This window comes from Crocodylus porosus, unplaced genomic scaffold (genome assembly GCF_001723895.1).
Source record: "Crocodylus porosus isolate Cpor-Errol unplaced genomic scaffold, CroPor_comp1, whole genome shotgun sequence".
Lineage (NCBI taxonomy): Eukaryota > Metazoa > Chordata > Crocodylia > Crocodylidae > Crocodylus > Crocodylus porosus.
The window spans coordinates 88930234-88948941 of record NW_017728947.1 but is presented as its reverse complement, the minus strand read 5'-3'; the positions used below and the strand labels follow the sequence as shown (position 1 = coordinate 88948941).

Below are 18708 nucleotides of genomic sequence, written 5' to 3'. Positions count from 1 at the left end.
TGGGGGATGGGCACTGCCACTGGAAACCCCCCTTCCCTTTCTTCCCCTTCCCGCTCCACTCCCTTCCTTCCTCCCCTCTTCCCTGCTGCCTCCCCCTCCCTGCCAGCTGTTCTTGGGGGGGCAAGGGTGGGCCGCACTCTGGCCCCTGACTCACGTCCCTCAGTCCTCATTGTCATGGTGGCACTCTGCCATGTGGGGGGGTGTGAGGCCAGCATTGCGCTGCTGTGCCACCACTGCGCCCAAGGAGCAGATCCAGGGAAGGGCATACCCCCTACCCCCACTCCATCCCATAATGGTGGTGCTCTGGTCCCCACTGTCCTCCTCTGCCTCCAAACAGCAGGGCTGGGAGGCCAGGGCACCCTGCTGCTCTGGCCCTTCAGTCCCCACTGTCAAGACAGCACCCAGCTGTGTGCCTCTGTCTGTGCAGAGCACTCTGATTGACTGCCGAGACAAGTAGTCAGAGTGTGAATGAAGTGTTATGGACGGACAGACAGACTAGGACTTTTATAATATCAGAATGAGAAGAACCACAGATTTCACTCCTCTTAGCCATAGACCTTTGGTGTAACAAGGTGATGATCTCCCTCGGTATCTGATATTGGCTGCAGCTGCAGGACTCAACTATGAAAAGAGATGTCATCTCTTTGACATGGGTTTTCCTCAGTAAGTTCATTGAATCATAGAACCGAGAGCCCGCAGACCAGAAAACTTAGGATCCAGCCCACAGATGTGGATCTTCAGCAGTATTTAGCAGTGAGGGTCACCTTCTGTGGGCACTCTTGCTGTGCTGCCTTGAGGATGAATGCTGGTTGCAGGATCTTTCCTTGTGTAGCCAGGGAAACTTGCGGTGGTAGTGGTCCTAGCACTTGTCTGTATGTGACCTAAGGTAAGTCATTTCAGCCCATAGTCAGAAAAGCTTGCCTACCCCTTGTGTAGATAATATGATGTCATAGTATTAAATTAAAGGCAGAAGGAATTATTATGATAAATCTAATCTCCCATAGAAAACAAGCCATAGATCTTCTCCCAGTGATTCTGTACTAAACCCATGACTTCTGTCTGAGCTGTAGCATATCTTACAGGAGATATTCAGTCTTGATTTAAAGGTTTTGAGGGAGGCTGAATCTGTAACATAGCTAGCTATATTGTTCCAACAGTTAATTAGCTTCACACCTTGAAATTTGTGTCTTTCTTGTAGTCTGAATTAGTCTTCTACCCACAGGTTGTCATTACATTTTTTTCTCTTAGCATAGTAACCATCTACTGTCAAAAATTTTCTCCCATGTTGGTACCTCTAGACCAACGGTTCTCAATCTTTTTTGTACCAAGACCCATTTGTAAACTTCAGTGGCCAGTCCTGACCCAGTGCCCCTCACTCCAGACCCACTGCCCCCCATCCCCAGGCTCCAGCCCCGCAGTGTGTGGGGCAGGGGGCTGTGTGGGAGGACCCCAAACAGCCCTTTGCAGGCTGGAAACCTGACAGCCTGCAAGGAAAAAGCCACTGTTTTCTCCTTTCAAGGAGAATCCATTTTTAAAGTTTGTTCATGACCCTCTCATATACTCTTGGGACCCACTTTTGGGTTGCAAACCATGGATTGAGAAACTTTGCTCCAGACTATGATCAGAGAACCGTCTTTTCAATAAACAAGCTAGATTGGGCTTCTTAAGATTTTGACTAGCTAGTACATTTTCCAGATTTTGAATTATTCTTGTAGATCTTTTCTGAATGCTTTCTAATTTTTCAGTATCTTTCTTTTCTGGAAGGGTTGGCACTAGTACTAGGCAAAGTATTCCAGATATTGTTTCACTTCTGGAATATAGAGTGGTAATACCAGTGCCCTATTCCTGCTTGATATTCCCTTGTTTGACATCTGTCCTACACCATCAGATGGGGAGTCCATGTTCATAAGTTTATCTAGTATAACTTCAGACTTATTTGCAGTGTCACTGAATTCACAGTCTTTCATCTCAGAAATACAATTTACATTCTTTGTTCCTAGATGTATGACTTTGCATATGACTAGGTTAAAATGCACATCGCTGAGGTGATCTCAGTTTAACAAATAATCCAGGTTAATCCATGTAACTGACCTGTCTTCATTATTATTTATCACTCCACCTGCATTTTACCAGCAATGGTTTAATAAATTCTTTCAGATCATTGATAAACTGTGCCAGAAAGCAGATCCGCATTCCAAACAGTCCATTGCATGAGGGCACCACAGTTGCAATTGCTGTTTGAGAACTCTGTTAATCAGTGTTTAAACCATTTAATATAGGTTCCATGGATTTTGTGAGGTGCTGTAGTAGGTCGATGTCACCCTATTTTTCTGGACTATTTTAATGCCATTTTTCTGTCTCAGTTGTGGTGTCTTGGTATATTGTTGGTACAAGTAATATTGGACTTAGTCTTATGTTCCTTGTGTACCTCATACTATAAAAAATCGTCATATTTTTAACAATGAGTAACAGCATTCCAGAGGGAAGTTGGCAGTCTCCTGCTTGATTTCTGATTTCTTTCAGTCCATGTTTAAAATGATGAGATTTTTTTATGTGCATTGCTTTTTTTAAAAAGTGATTTAATGGTTTTCTATTAGGAATAGTACAAATAATACTTTATTCATTATCCTATATTATGACTAATTTCTAGAGTACCCATCAGAATAGTAGCCAGGCATTTTCATTACAGAAAATAAAACACAAAACCAGTAATGTGCATGCTGAACACAATTAGTTCATATATTTATTTTCACATTATAAAAAATGGCTATCACAGGCTATAGACTTTCTGCCATATGTTAAAAATGCAATCCATACCAATAAAAACAAAACATCAGCATATCTCATCTAACAGAAAACAGCCAGACAGGAAGAACGATAATATAGTGTCTCCACCCTTCATATTCCCAAAGAAAATCCCCATGCCACTTCACATATATCAAAATGTAAAATAAATATAACATTACACAGTAGGGCTGTGAGAAACAGCAGTGTTTTGTTTCGACTTTGATTTTGCCATTTCAGTGGAACAGTGTTTCATTTTGAGTTTTGTTTCATTTTGAAAGCACTGTTCCATTTCATTTTGTCAAAACTGTTTTGCTGTTTCGACATTTGGGGAATAAACCCATTCCACATAGGCTATAATGGGGAAGCATGAAACTGCCTATAATTTTTTCATTTTTTGGCAGATTTGGATGAAAACAGCAGGGATGGTAGCCCCTTCTGAGGGCATGAAGCCTGCCATGTTTCAAAGAGAATAGGTGCAGGGATTTCTGGAAAACTGCACCTCAAAGTCTTGAAAGCAACTCATGTCACTTGTAAGTGTGAAGGCACAGGGGGGTGAAAACTGCAGGCATCGTAGCTCCTGCTGAGGCCATGAAGTCTGCCAGGTTTCAACAAGATACATACAGGGGATTCTGGGAAACTGTACCTCAAGCTGCTGGCAAGCAAAACTCATGACTCTGTGTGTGTGTGTGTGTGTGTGTGTGTGTGTGTGTGTGTGTTAAGGCACACCCTCACTGGCACTGGGGCCCCCACATGACACAGTAGTGTGCCCCAGTGAGGTCTCCTCCTCCCCTACAGCCTCAGTCTGGTCCACCACTCTAAATAACCACTTTAAATAAAAACAGGTAAAATAATAACTTAGTGAGGTGCAGCACAGCAGCACCAGCAGCATCTCAGGCAGCCAAACTGTGACAGAGCCTTTATTTCCTTTCCTGAAGGAGCTTCTTCTTCAGCATGTGTGTTAAGGCATGCCCTCACTGTGTCCTTCCCCGCTCTTCCTCCTCCTTCTCCTAACTTTCTGTTTCCTAGCAGGCAAGCCCAGCTTCAGATTTCAAACTTGAAATGTTTTGAAACTTTTGAAACATTTTGACTGCCCTCATTTCATTTCAGGGCTGTTTTGAAACCCTTCATTTCATTTTGATTTCACTGTTTTGAGCTCAAAATGAGTTGGAACAGTGTCAAAATGAAACAGCCGGTGAAATTTCACACAGTTTTATTACACAGCAGGTTTGCTAGAATCTTACTCTGTCCAGCTCATCCAGGCAATGAATTGCAAAGGCAGAAGCTACTAAGACCCTTGCAAATATTACATTCATGATGTGATTGACATGTTAATTGTAACATAAATAGTAAAAGTACCAAGCATTTGGCCAACTTATTTTGCTACCATAAAGTGGCAAACCAGCTACAAAGATAGTCCATAAAAAATCATAGAATCATAGAAAATTAGGGTTCAAGGGGACCTTGGGAGGTCATTTAGTGAGTTCAACCCCCTGCTCAAAGCACCATCCCTAACTAGATCATCCCAGCCAAGGCTTTGTCTATCCAGGCCTTAAAAACCTTCAAGAATGGAGATTCTACAACCTCTCTGGGTAGCCTGTTCCAGTGTTTTACTACCCTCCTAGTGAGAAAATTCTTCCTAATATCTAACCTAAACTCCCCTTGCTGCAATTTGAGGCCATTACTCCTTGTTGTACCATTTGCTGCCACTGAGAACAGTCTAGTTCCATTCTCTTTGGAACCACCCTTCAAGTAGTTGAAAGCTGCTATTAAATCCCCCACCAGTCTTCTCTTCTCCAGACTAAATAAGCCCAATTCCTTCAGCCTCTCCTCATAAGTTGTGTCCCAGCCCCCTAACTACCTTCATTGTCCTCTGCTGGACTCCCAGCTATTTGTCCACATCCTTTCTGTAGTGAGGGGCATAAAACTGGACACAGTACTCCAGATGTGGCCTCACTAGTGCCAGTGACGGGAATAATCACTTACCTTGATCTGCTGGCAACCGTCCTACTAGTGCAGCCCAGTATACTATTAGCCTTCTTGGAAACAAGGGAACACTGCTGGTTTAAATTGTTTATTGTCCACTGTAACTCCCAGGTCCTTTTCTGCAGAGCTGCTGCTTAGCTAGCCAGTTTCCATCCTGGGATTCTTCCATCCGAAGTGTAGGACTTTGCAGTTGTCCTTATTGAACTTCATGAGATTTCTTTTGGTCAAATTCTCCAATTTGTCTAGGTCTCTCTGGGTACGTCTAGATGAGACGTCTACTGTGTAGTAGCTTGTTACTACTGTGCAGTAGCGCTGCTGGGCACAAACCATGATGCAACACTACTGCGCAGTAGTAATAAGCTACTGCACAGTAAGTGTCACCAGGCAACTGGGCTGGGACGCTACTGCAATAACACTTGTTACTGTGTAGTCATTTAGTACTTGGTTATGCAAGTACTAAATGACTGCACAGTAACAACTGCACAGTGGGCATCTCGTGTAGATGCACCCTCTGAATCATAGTCTGACTTTCCAGTATATCTACTACTTCCTCCAGCTTGGTGTCATCTGCTGAGGGGGCATACATCTGTGCTGAATGTGCACACTATCCCATCTTCGAGATCGTTGATAAAGACATTGAACAAAACTGGTCTCAGGACCGACTCCTGGGGCATTCCACTTGATACAGGTTGCCAACTAGACATCGAGCCATTGACTACTACCCTTTGAGCCTCGTGACAGCCCATTTTCTATCCACCTTACAGTCCATTCATCCAACTCTTATTTCCTTAACTTGCTTGCAACAATGTTATGGTAGATTGAGTCAAGGTATACCATGTCCACTGCTCTCCCTGCATCCACGGAGCTAGTCATCTTATCCTAGAAGGCAATCAGGTTGGTCAACCATGACTTGCCCCGGGTGAATCCATGCTGACTGTTTCTAATCACTTTTTTTTTCTCCAAGTGCTTAGAAATGGATTCCTTGAGGACCTGCTCCATGATCTTTCCAGGGACTGAAGTGAGGCTGACTGGTCTGTAGCTCCCTGGGTCCTCCTTCTTCCCTTTCTTAAAATAGGTACTTATATTTGCCCTTTTCTAATCATCCAAGGCCTCCAGATCCCCATGAGTTTTCAAAGATAATGTCCCGTGGCTCTGCAGTCACATCAGCCAGCTCTGTAAGCATCCTTGGGTACATTGTGTCTGGACCCATGGACTATACATGTCCAGCTTTTTTAATAGTCCCTAACCTGTTCTTTCACCACTGTTAGCTGTATGCTTTATCCACAAACTGTGGTGCCAGGTGCAATTGTCTGGGAGCTGATCTTGCCTGTGAAGAACGAGGTAAGAAAGGCATTGAGTAGTTCTGACTTTTCTACATCATCTGTCACTAGGTTGCCTCCCCATTCAGTAAGGAACCCAAACTTTCCCTGATCCTCCTTTTGTTGCTGACATTCCTGCAGAAACCCTGCTTGTTACCCTTCACATCCCTTGCTAGCTGCAACTTCAGCTGTGTTTTGGCCTTCATGCATGCCTGAACAGTACTCTTATAATCCTTCCCTAGTTGTTTGTCCAGTTTCCACATCTTGTAAGTTTCCTTTTTGTGTTTGAACACATTGAAGAGTTTCCTGTTAAGCCAAGCTGCTCTTCAACCATACTTGCTAGTCTTTCTGTGCATCAGGATAGTTTGTTCCTGCACCCTCAGTAAGGTTTCTTTAAAATACAACCAACTCTCCTGGCCTCCCAAGGGATCCTGCCCCTCAGTTCTAACTGAGTCAAAGTCTGGTTTTCTGAAGTCCAGGGTCCTTACTGAACTCAATCATTTTGTGCTCACTGCTGCCCAAGTTGCCATCCATTCCTACATTCCCCACCAATTCTTCCCTGTTTGTGAGCATCAGGTCAAGAACAGCTTGGCCCCTAGCTGGCCTCTCCAGCTTTAGCACCAGGAAATTGTCCCTGACACTCCCCGAAAACTTCCTGGATTGCCTGTACGGTGTCAGGGTGATTGAAGTCCCCCATGAGATCCATGGCCTGTGATTGGGAAACTTCCACTAGCCGTTTGAAGAAAGCCTCATCCACTTCATCCTCCTGATCTGGTGGTCTATAGCAGACAGCCATCATAACATTGCCCTTGTTGATCTGCCTTCTGAACATAACCCAGAGACTTTCAACAGGCCTATGTCCAGTTTCATACTAGAGCTCTGAGTAATCATATGGCTCTTTTACGTAAAGCACAACTCTTTCTCCTCTTCTCCCCTGCCCGTCCTTCCTGAACAGTTTGTACCCATCCACGACAGTGCTCCGGTCATGGGAGCTATCGCACCAAGTCTCTGCTATTCCAATCATGTCATAGCTCCGTGACTGTGTGAGGACTCCCAATTCTTTTTGCTTGCTTCCCAGGCTCTGTGCATTCATGTACAGACACCTGAGGTAGCTAGCTGATTGCCCTACTTTCTCAGGAGGAATAAAAAAGCCTCCCTCACTGTCCCCTCCAGCTCATGCTTCCTCCAGGTCACCTGCTTCCCCTGTTACCTCAGCCCTTTGTTACCTTCTTTTGTAATGTGTAACATCTTTCATGGATAGTTTGTATGGCACCATAAATTAAACATGTGATATGTCCCCATCACAGTTTTTCCATTTGTAAAATAGATAATGTTTATCTTCCATCAGGGCATTGTTAGGATTATTGACATGATTTTTATTACAGAAGCATTTACTGAGTCCAGCCAAAAATATCCCATTGTGTACAGGTGCTGTATATGATGGGCTTATGTATATGACAGCAGTGGCCTGTTTTGGCTAACCTATCCAAGCTCTCACTTACATACCCCAAAGCTAGAAATACACTGGTGAAGCTGCTTCAGGGTCATCCCCAGCAGTCAGCAAGCACACCAGAGACCAAGGTCTCAGGAGTGGCCAGCAAAGGATATTTTTTGGGTTAGAATATGTGTTCAGGAGTATATGGTTAGATGCGTTTGGGAACAGCTATTCCAGGATATTCCACCACCACAATGTAGGCAAGACAATGGGTTAGTCCCTGCCCTGAAAAACTTATATCTCCATGAACAAGAGACATGAAAGCTAACACATTATCATCTTCATTTTACAAACAGGAAGCAAGGTATAAAAAACATTAAGTAGCTTGATCAGATCACACTAGAGGTCTACACCAGTGCTGGATATTCAACCCAACTCCCAGTTCAGTGTCTTAAAGCAGCTGCTCATTAATTAGATCATGTTTATAAAGTAGCTAAAAAATGAAAAGCACCTGTGTTCATCATTATTATGTATGTATTATATTACTAATACATAATATGTATATATACTTGCAGAAGGCAGAAATAACCCTATGAGATGCCCATGACAAATGCACACCTAGCACTTTCTCCTGGTACTGAGAATAGGGTTGACATAATACACTGTTCAGTGAAAATAGGAAGTGATTTTTATGTAATTGCCAGCAGTTAGGTTGCTTTTACTTGTAATTTTCCACTGCATCAAAGAATGCCAAAGAATGTCCTTGGAGTGGTTGAATGTACTGGTATTTTTCCTGCTGATATTGTGCTTGTTCAGTATAGGGAACCTGTTTATGGGGCCATTATGTTTTATAGGTGGTTTCTGTCCTAGTCTGAGAAACAGTGTTTGCTCTTTTCCTTTGAAATGTTTAATTTTGTCTTTCCTGGTCACACCAATCTGACACAATGGGTTTCTCCCAGACAGTCCCCACTGTATAAACAGGCTGGCCATGTGGCAGAGTTCACTGCTGTTGTATCTGCTGTCTCCCTCCTCATTCTGCTTTCAGGAGTATCAACAAAGACTACCAGATTCTTGGGCAGACATTTTGCCCAGGGTCCAACTGTCATCTGTTGTTTAATGGGCCAGTGTAATGTAAATACATGCTAGCAGACATGAGTAATACACATTACACTGTAATTGCACTGCATGTTTGAACTGAGAAGGCAGCAGGCCAAAGAAGGTTTATTTTATTTCACTGACAGGGACTTTCAAAGTTTTAAATGAAAGCCAGACAGGTGGAACAAGGACACTGATAGATATGTTAAGACCCCACATTATCTGCAGCTTCAAGTGTTGCAGTCCCAAACAGACAGATTCATATGTACTTCCCACATATAAGGTCAGCTTTGCCATCCAGGTCAGTCAAGTGACTTCAGATCATAGAATCATAGAAAATAGGGTTGGAGGGGACCTCAGGAGTTCAACCCCCTGCTCAAAGCAGGACTATCCAAACTAGATCATCCTAGCCAAGGCTTTGCCTAGCTGGGTCTTAAAAACCTGCAAGGTCGGAGAGTTCGCCACCTCCCTCAGTAACTTTTTCCAGTGTTTTACTACCCTCCCAGTGAGAAAGTTTTTCCTAATATCTAAGCTAAACTTCCTTTGCCACAACTTGAGACCATTGGTCCTTGTCCTGTTATTTGTTACCACTGAAAACAGTCTAGCTCCATCCTCTTTGTAACTATCCTTCAGATTGTTAATGGCTGCTATGAAATCCCCCCTCAGTCTTCTCTTCTGTAGACTAAATAAGACCCATTCCCTCAGCCACTCCTCATAAGTCATGTGCCTCAGCCCTCTAACCATTTTTGTTGCCCTCTGCTGGAGGTGTAGCCAGATGTAGGGGATAGCAACCTGTTTTATGTGAGTACACCTGGGTACACTGGTAGGCAGAAGGCAGGTCTCTCTAAGACTCTCCCTGCCCTGCCTTCTGCCTGACTTCAGACTAACACTGCTAACTACCCCTCTGCATACTAATAGGAATAGACATTGGCCAGTTTTTCTAGGGCAGCAGAAACATTGGATGTAACATAGCCACAACTGCATAGATTCTGCTATCAAATGGAAACTTAGCTTGAATTGTCTCTCCTGTCGCAGAAGACAAATGTTTGGAAGAAAACTAAGAAAAGCTTGCAAAGAAGGATTTTTACATTGATGTTATATAACATTCTGAGATGCTGACCCCTCCATTTTTTGGGCTCCATAAATGTATTTCCTGTTAGCAGAGAGGTAGTTAGTCATTATTCTGATGTCAGGCAGAAAGCAGAGTGGATTTGCACCTGATAGACTAAACTAGAGATGCATGATATAAGCTTGTATAAGTAGTGGGCTTACTTCATCAGATGCTTACTTCATCAGCACAGCAGCTGTGTATCTCTGAGTTAGTTAGACTATAAGGTGCATATCTACCCTGCTTTCTGCCTTGCCTCAGCGTTACTGGGAGTTGTGACCATGGAATGAGATCATGGCATGAGCTCAGCCTTTTTGGGGGCATGGAGCCCAACCTGTCTGAGAACTTGCTGTGGACTACAGCAGTGGTGATTGGCAGGGCCCCAAGGTCTCAGTCTTAAAACAATGATTGAAAGGAAAAAAACTGAAAGCATTTTGATTACAAACACATTAACAATATTGTTGTTTATTGATTGCATTTTTCTGGCACCCATAATGCACTACATACCAATTGTGTGCAGAGGAACATACAATTAATACCCAAAAGGTTTTTAGTGCAACAAGACAAGCAAAATATGAGAGGTATGAAGAAGTGGAACACATATGTGTGTACATGTATGTGCATATAAATATTATTATCATTCTTTAGATTTTTATCCAGCTTTATCCAGAAAGGCTCAGAGCTGAAGATATAGAGTTCATTGATTTCATAGATATTAGGGCTGCAAGGGACATCGGAAGATCATCAAGTCCAGCCCCCTGCCCCAGGGGCAGGGGTCATAGGATCTCAGCAAGATAAGCATCCAAATTTCTCTTGAAGGCGTTCAGTGTAGGTGCTTGAACCACCTCTGATGGGAGGCTATTCCAGACCTTGGGGGCTCGAACAGTAAAGAAATTCTTCCTTATGTCCAGCCTGAAATGGTCTTGCAGGAGTTTATGACCGTTCGACCTAGTCATCCCTTAGGGTACTCTGGTGAACAATCATTTCCCCAGATCCTGGTGGTCACCCCTGATAAATTTATAGGTGGCCATCAGATTGCCCCTGAGCCTGTGCTTTTCCAGGCTGAAGAGCCCCATGGATCTCAGTCTGGCGTCATAAGGTCTGTTTTTCTGATCTCTGATCATGCGCGTGGCTCTCCTCTGGACTCTCTCAAGCTTCTCCACATCCTTTTTGAATTGTGGAGCCCAAAACTGGATGCAGTACTCCAGCTGCGGCCTCACCAAGGCCGAGTACAAGGGGAGAATGATGTCCTGGGATTTGCTTGAGAAGCATCTATGGATGCAAGCCAGCGTTTTGCTCCCTTTACTAGCTGCAGCATTGCATTGCAGGCTCATGTTCATCTTGTGGTCAATGATATCCCAAGTCCCTTTCATCTGTAGTACTAACCAGCGTACCACTGCCAAGCCTATAAGGATGCTGCAAGTTTTTCCTCCCAAGGTGGAAAACCTTGCATTTTTTTATGTTAAACACCATCAGGTTCTCATCTGCCCATTTTCTGAGCCTGTCAAGGTCAGCCTGGATCGCCCTCCTGTCGTCAGGTGTGGATGCTTTACCCCAGAGTTTGGTATCATCAGTGAACTTGGCCAGTCCACTTCTGACTCAAATGTCTACATCATTAATGAAGATGTTGAACAATATAGGACCAAGGACAGAGTCTTGGGGGACCCCAGTGGTCACAGGGCACCATGACGATTGACTTCTGTCAACCAGCACCCTCTGGGTCCGACCACAGAGCCAATTTCCCAGCCAGTGGATCATGGTGGACCCGAGGCCGCAGTTGGCCAGTTTTGCCAAGAGGTGATCATGGGATACCAGATCAAAGGCTTTTCTGAAGTCAAGATATATGGCATCAATCTCCTCTCCCTTGTCCAGGTGATAGGTCTCCTGGTCGTAAAAGGAAATAAGATTGGTCAAGCAAGACCTACCCTCAACAAACCTGTGCTCGCTATCCCTCAGGATGTTGCTGTCAGCCAGTCTGTTAAGAATGGCCTCTTTAATAATCCTTTTTAAGACCTTCCCTGGGTTAGAGGTCAGGCTGATGGGCCTGTAGTTGGCTGGATTCACTTTTCTCCCTTTCTTGACAATAGGCACCACATTGGCCTTCTTTCAATCTTCAGGCACTTCACCAGAGCACCAGAAGTTCTCAAAGATCCGTGCCAGGGGCTGGGCTATGATCCTTGCCAGCTCCTTGAGTACCCTGGGGTGTAGATTGTCAGGACCAGCTGACTTGAAGGTATCCAACCTCCCAAGGTGTTCCTTCACAAGATCAGCATTGATGGAGGGCAGGGGATCTCCCTCACCCAGACCTCCCTGTTCTGTAGTGGGCAGGGGCGTCCCGTGGGACTGATTAAAGACTGACACAAAGTACCCATTTAATAAGTTGGCTTTTTCCTGGGTGTCAATTGTCAGCTGTCCCATCTGGTTCAGCAGGGGTCCAGTGTTTCCCTTGCTTTTCCTCTGGCTCCCCACATATCTAAAAAAGGACTTTTTTTTATCCTTGATACTTGCAGCTGGTTGGAGTTCTGTCACAGCCTTGGCTTTCCTGGTTTGCTCCCTGCAGGACCGGACCAGTGCGGAATATTCCTCCTTGGAGGTGGATCCTATCCTTCATCCTTTGTAGGCCTTTCTTTTTAGCTGCAGGAGGTCCGCTAGTTCTCTGGAAAGCCAGTGTAGGTATGTATTCGATACACTGCTACCCTGAGTCCATTTGGATGAGTTATTCCATTACTGTTATTATTTTACAAGAAGCAGAATGTATCAAATACCTTGCAAGACAGATAATGAAGGTGTAATCCCCACTGCAAAGACTTTACACACAGTTTCAACCCTGACACTTCAAAGTTGGGGTTAACAAAAAGCAGGGAGTGACTGAAAGACTAAAAACAGTCAGAGGAGATAGCAGCTAAGCAAAGGCCAGTGCACAGCATGGTGAAATACTGTATAACTGAAGAATCAATACATAAAATATAGAAATCTTAGTCGGCTGAAAGAACTTCACCATTTATCATTCTATTTCCATTCTATTCTATTTCTGACATCTTGAGATAGGAACATTGGGAAAGAGACTGAACAAGGAGAGTTTCAGACTGAACTTACGACTCTGAAAGGCATTTTTAATCAGGTTGGTTACTGCATCCTGGCTTTGATGAACACAGGAATGTTATTCTTCTCTCCCACCAAAAAAACACCCCAAGGGGTTGTAATAAAATGTCAAATACATTTAAAACAATAAGGATATTCCAAATATCTTGAACGAGAGACTTTTCTATCCATAAATGTAGTTTCATCCAAATAGCAGTTTTCTACAGGACAAGATTGATTTTGATGGAGTTTTCTGTCAGGAAAATCATAAAGAAATACAAATTTCGGGCCAGGTCAGCATTTATCTTTGCATTTGTCTGCCACTGCAGTGCCCCTGGGTGCTGTAGCTCTATCTCTCTCTGATTTAGTTAGACTATAAGGTACAAATCTACCCTGCTTTCTGCCTTGCCTATTAGCGTTACTCGGAGTTGTGACCATGGGACAAGCTCTGCAGCTCTGTGCACACAAAACTCCTACTTGTTTCTATCAGGATTGTTCCCTGGACTTGTTCTCCCACAATGAGCAACAGTTTTCCTCTGTGATTGAGCAGCAAAGGGGATGGTATAAGTCTCAGTTCAGGACAAAAACAAGGATGGAAATATCAGAATTTCTTGTGGGTTGGATTATTCATTTTTTGTCAGCTCTAGTAAACAGTTACCTTTAGGGAAATATTTCTGCACAGGTATGAACGTTTCATGAGAGGCATTGAGTACCTTCAACTCCTATCCTTCACCTAAATTCCTCATAAGGGGTTTAAAGCACACCATATCTCTCAGATTGGCGTTTTATAGGATTTTTTGTACAGTTCTTGAGACATTGAGTAATTTAAATATCACTAGTCTGGTGTCCTATTAATTTCTCAGTTTCATCCTCTCTGTACATTGCAAATGCACACAAAACTAAAATAATGTATGTTTTAATATTTATACAATGCTTCATTGATACATTTTTTGTTGCAGATGTGGATGAATGTGCTTCAGAGTCTCACCAATGTAACCCCACCCAGATCTGCATAAACACTGAAGGAGGATACACCTGCTCCTGCACAGAGGGATATTGGCTCTTAGAAGGCCAGTGTTTAGGTATGTTCTTCTGTAGTGCTGATATGTATTCTCTAGAGTGGTTCAGGAAAACCACTATTCACTTGATGTATCCAGCCTGCTTTAGCCTATGGTTTTTTTGTCTTCCTGAATTCTTTTATGACCATTGATATTAGATTGTTGCCATGGGGCTTATATATTTGGACTAGGGACAGACATTCAGAAAGCCTGAGCCTGAATTGATTCAATCTTTGCAGGTTAGTTGACTGACTTAGAGGTGGATAGAAATTCCCTTTTCATTCCAGAAATACAGGAACATGCCTGCAGTGGCTCAGGCTAGAAGCCAGAGGGCACTAGAGCAGCTCTCCCTTCCCTTGCACAGAATTAAGTTGAGAGGCGTGTGTGTGGCCAGGCCGGGGCAGGATGCTATGATTAGGCAAGGGTCCCACGCTCCTAACCAACCCAGCAGGGAATGTTTTTCACCCCTAACTCAGTGTTTATCAGCCCATTAAGAAAACAACAGAGGGACATTACCAGCTACCTGTTGATTCTGTCTTTGTTCTGTGTGCCACAGCTTGGAGGTAGCCGGCATGTGGTCTGCTGGCTAATGCTGAGAGGTGTCTGTGAGGGACAGTGGAATGTCTGCTTAGCAGAGAGTGGGGAGGGAAGAGGGGGAACAGAAGCCAGGCAGACGCATGCAGAGAATGTAGGAGCTGCAGCCAGGGAGCACAGGGGAGGGGCCAGCCCTGCTGAGCATGCCAGGGTGTTGGGGGAGTCTGATTTATCTTAAACCAGCAAGGGTTCTGAGACAAAGTTCAGAGTGACCTGTTTTCTTTGATCAGATCCTCTAAATAGATGCCATGGGGCACATACAGAACCACCCAGTTCTGACACAACAACACTGCTCAGAGCCCTCTCTTATGCCTGAACCTCTGCAGGATTTTCAGATTGGTTAAGTCTGATACTACATTCAACCAGGTTTATCTCAATGGTTTCAGCCATTCTCAAGCTGGTTTACGTGCACTGAACATTTGTTCTGTTACAGGTTTAAACCAGTTTCTGATCACTTAAACCAGTTTATGTATAATGTCTGTCCCTAGCCTTGATAATTTTAATATTTTTCTGTGTAAAAGTCTTCTATAATTTGGCACAGGTTTAGCTTTTGTGTGTGTGGGTGTGTGGGTTCAGTTTCAAAGAGCTGAACTGAGTTCACTGAAGGTCTTGGTCAACTTAGGTGCCCTGCGCCTGAACAGAGACAGCTCAAGAGAGACCCCTAGCAGTGAGAAGGGGGAGGCACAGCTGCCAGTCACCAGAGAAACACACGTTCTGGTTGCTGGGACAACCAGCAAAACCTGCTGACAGGAAGAGGCAGGGCTTAGCCCTTCTTAAGCCCAGGCAGGAGGCCAGGGTAGCAGTTCCCCTCTGGCAGCCAAGGAGGGGGGCGCTCAGCCAGAGCAGAGAGGGGGGCAAGGATTGACTGCATGAGCATCCACTGGTTTGCTGCCATGGGCTGGAGCATTTTTCCCAGTAGGGATCAAATGTTGTTTGACCAGGCGGTTTAGTTTTAAGTTATAGCCCAGGGGCTTCGTGCTTTGTGTTCACTGTTTTACTGGAGGACCGGGTGAAGCTATTAGGGGTTGGAGGAGGCCTCATAGGGACCCCACGGTAGCGTGGGGGTCCTGGCGCCAGAGAGGGCACAGCATTTTGGGGGTGCATTGGCCCCAACCCCAGAGTGAAGGGGGGCTGCGAGGAGCCCCAGAGTGAAGGGGGGGATGCGAGGAGCCCCGAGCAAAGAAGGGGGTGCAATGAGGATCCCCAACGAGGTAAAGGAGAGGACTGAATTACAGCAAGGCCCAGGTCAAGATCCTGGCGGTACCATCTGCGAGGCTTGGGCTGCGGTGTAGGGGAGGAAAGGAGCCGCAGATAGCGCCCCCTGTCACTGGGGCACATAAAATGGGCAGCCTCCTGCTGATTACAACAATCCATTAATCAAATAAGATCAAGGCATGGCAGGTGAGTAAGCAGGTGGTTGGCCCATTACAGGAGGGTGGAGCCACTCCCGGAAAGGATTAGTGATACTCCTGTCACAGTCAACTATGCAGGTAAAATTTAGGGCACATGGATGATGAGCATATGTTATATGCCAGTAGTAGGCTTTACTCTTTGTGGGATTCCCTGGTGAGGCAGGGCGTTGAGCCCTGAGAGTGCTCTGTGACTGTCTGGATGGTTTGGGGATGGGAGTGCAGGTGTTCTTCATCTGGATTGTGACCTCCTTTGTATTTCCTCTGCATTCAGTCCAAATACAATGGCTATGTCCAGGGACCAAGCTTTGGCACTGAGTCAGAGTCTAAGCACTTTACTGCTTGATGTAAATACCAGATCCTCAGAGTTTCAGCCTGCCTGAGCTGATTAGTGTATCTGCTTATGCTATTTGAAAGATACAGTAACATGCCAGCACTTGATTTAGGTAACTGTGACCAAGGGTAGCACAAATCATTGCAAGATAATGCAAAGATGTAGAAGAAAAACTGAGCTGAAAAAAAATCCACCATATTTTTTGTCACAAATGTCATAAATAGTCTCTGTACTTTTTCCATTGGACCTGAGTTTTCCATTTCTACTAGGGAGCAGGCAAGAAAATGCCATTTAAAAATCTTTGGAGGGCTGAGTAAATTTATAGTTCTTCACTGTTAGTAACAACAACAGGTCCATCTAATGCAATTGTTGGTGTTTAACAATTAAGGGTGGAATTCCATTCCCCTCTGCACGCCTGCCAGTTTTTCAGCTGTGTAAAATGGACTTTGGGGGACTTAGGTCCAGGTGGTAATTCTATTACCCCTGTAGCATGGGTGTATAAATGTGCACAGTAGGTTGTGCACTGGCTGGGCACATGTGTAACTATATAACTGTACCCACTGTGGCCGTGTAAGTCATAAAACCCTACAACTAACAAGGGGAAGGAAGGGGGCCCACCCATGTTTGGGTCCAGTTGCTGAGTGCTGCCCACTAACCCAGAAAGCAGAAGACTCTGGTTTTAGACCCCCACCACCATCATGTAGAGAAGGTTTGAGCCTGCACTTCTCTTAGTATGGTGTTCTAGCCATCATATCATAGATTAAGCATTATCCAGCTTCCTTACCAGTACTCTTTTTGACGCTGTCCCCAGAGCACTCAAGAAAGGGAAATACATGAGGCCATCAGCTTAAACCTGGCTGACTGGTTCTTTAGAATACTACAAAACCTAACTATTAATGTAATTTAAATATTCAGTTGCATAAAACAGTCTTCATTGTCAACATTGAATTTCAACTTAAAAATAGGACATGGGAGCAAGAGGGACAGGACTAATCTGAGGAGATCTACAGCAGAAAGTGTGGATTTCAAAAGTTGCTAGAAACAAAATAACCAGATTTCCAGAGGCGTCGAAGACCCAGACTTTTCACTGCACACAGTGAGAGCTATAGGTGTTCAGCACCATCTAAAATTGGGTCAAGAGTCACTCCTCAAGGAATGACTCTAAGAAAGTACTTGTTTGAATGATGTATTTGTAATTTAGTGTGGCAGTGATTGCCTGTTATCATTTTAATACTTACTGGAGAGTCTTAGGGGTGAAGTTTTGTGGAAGTGCAGAACTGTTCTTTCCTGTATGAGTCTGTTAAACTTTCATGAGTCTGAGTTGTTTTTCCAACTCACTCCCAGGCTTTTATATAATTACAGTTTTTTCCAAGCAGCTTTACTTTCCAGTTCAAAGAAAATAAAAAAAGAATAAGGAATGATTTACTATTCCAATAAACCTTTCATCCATGACATTATTTACAGGAAGCATTCACATGAGGAACATATTCCAATACCATCTTTCCATTTGCTGTCACTACCATGCTCAGGTTGTTAGAAGAGAGAGATTTTAAATATGAGGCCAGCATTTGCTCCAAGAGAGTATTTGAATAAGCAGTACAAAAATTAATCTATGCAGGGACATGAACTTCACAGTTATTATTGGAAAGATGTAAATTCTTCAAGGCAGCCAAATAATTAATCCCTATAAATAAAAAGTCAGCTGATACTAAGGAGAATGCACACCCACCAAGGAGACAAGTGTATCTAGTGTTTTGTTTCTGTCCTGAGAAAAGGAGTAAAACTCTTTCTATCTTTCATAATCACATTGACAGGATTCAGGTACCATCAGTAGGGCTGTGTGAAACAGCACCGTTCTGCTTCGGCTTCTGTTTTGATGTTTCAACGGAATAGTGTTTCATTTCGAGTTTTGTTTCTAAAGCACTGTTCCATTTCATTTCATAGAAACTGTTTTGCTGTTTCTGTTGCCTGGTGGGGTTAGGCCAACTCTCAGGATCTCAATATTGCGCTGTTAGACAGGAGGGTGTGATACAATTGCACATATACAAACACACAAATCAATTGGGTATACACACACACATACACACACACACACAACCAACTCAGGCACATACACATCCAAACCAGCCTAGGAACATGCATACCTATCACCAATTCAAGTACATACACTATACGCCCCAAAAGTTAGACACAGATCACTAATTCATATATCATGCACACAATGACATATATATATACACAGACACACACACTCACCAGTTCACACACATACAACCCACCTACACATACACACAGATGAGTTCCTAACTTGGATGGTACAGTGTGTATGTGTGTGCTTGGGGTGCCTGGGGGAAGGTTAAGGTGAGTGAGAGAGAGTTAAAGTACAGGGAGTGAAAGTTGCCAGAACCAGAATTAGTTTCATAGTTTCTAGGGTCGGAAGGGACCTGAGCAGATCATCTAGTCTGACCCCCTGCCATGGCAGGAAAGATTACTGGGGTCAAATGA

General features: G+C 44.0%; 1 protein-coding gene across 3 annotated transcripts in view; it reads left to right on the top strand.

The window, feature by feature from the left end:
* FBLN5 (fibulin 5) overlaps positions 1-18708 on the top strand; it is a 91184-nt gene that overhangs the window by 44976 nt on the left and 27500 nt on the right. For all 3 annotated transcript variants that reach the window (XM_019552423.1, XM_019552421.1, XM_019552424.1), the window contains exon 5: positions 13768-13890. In XM_019552423.1, the coding sequence (XP_019407968.1) occupies positions 13768-13890 (123 nt within the window). The remainder of the gene's footprint in view (positions 1-13767; positions 13891-18708) is intronic.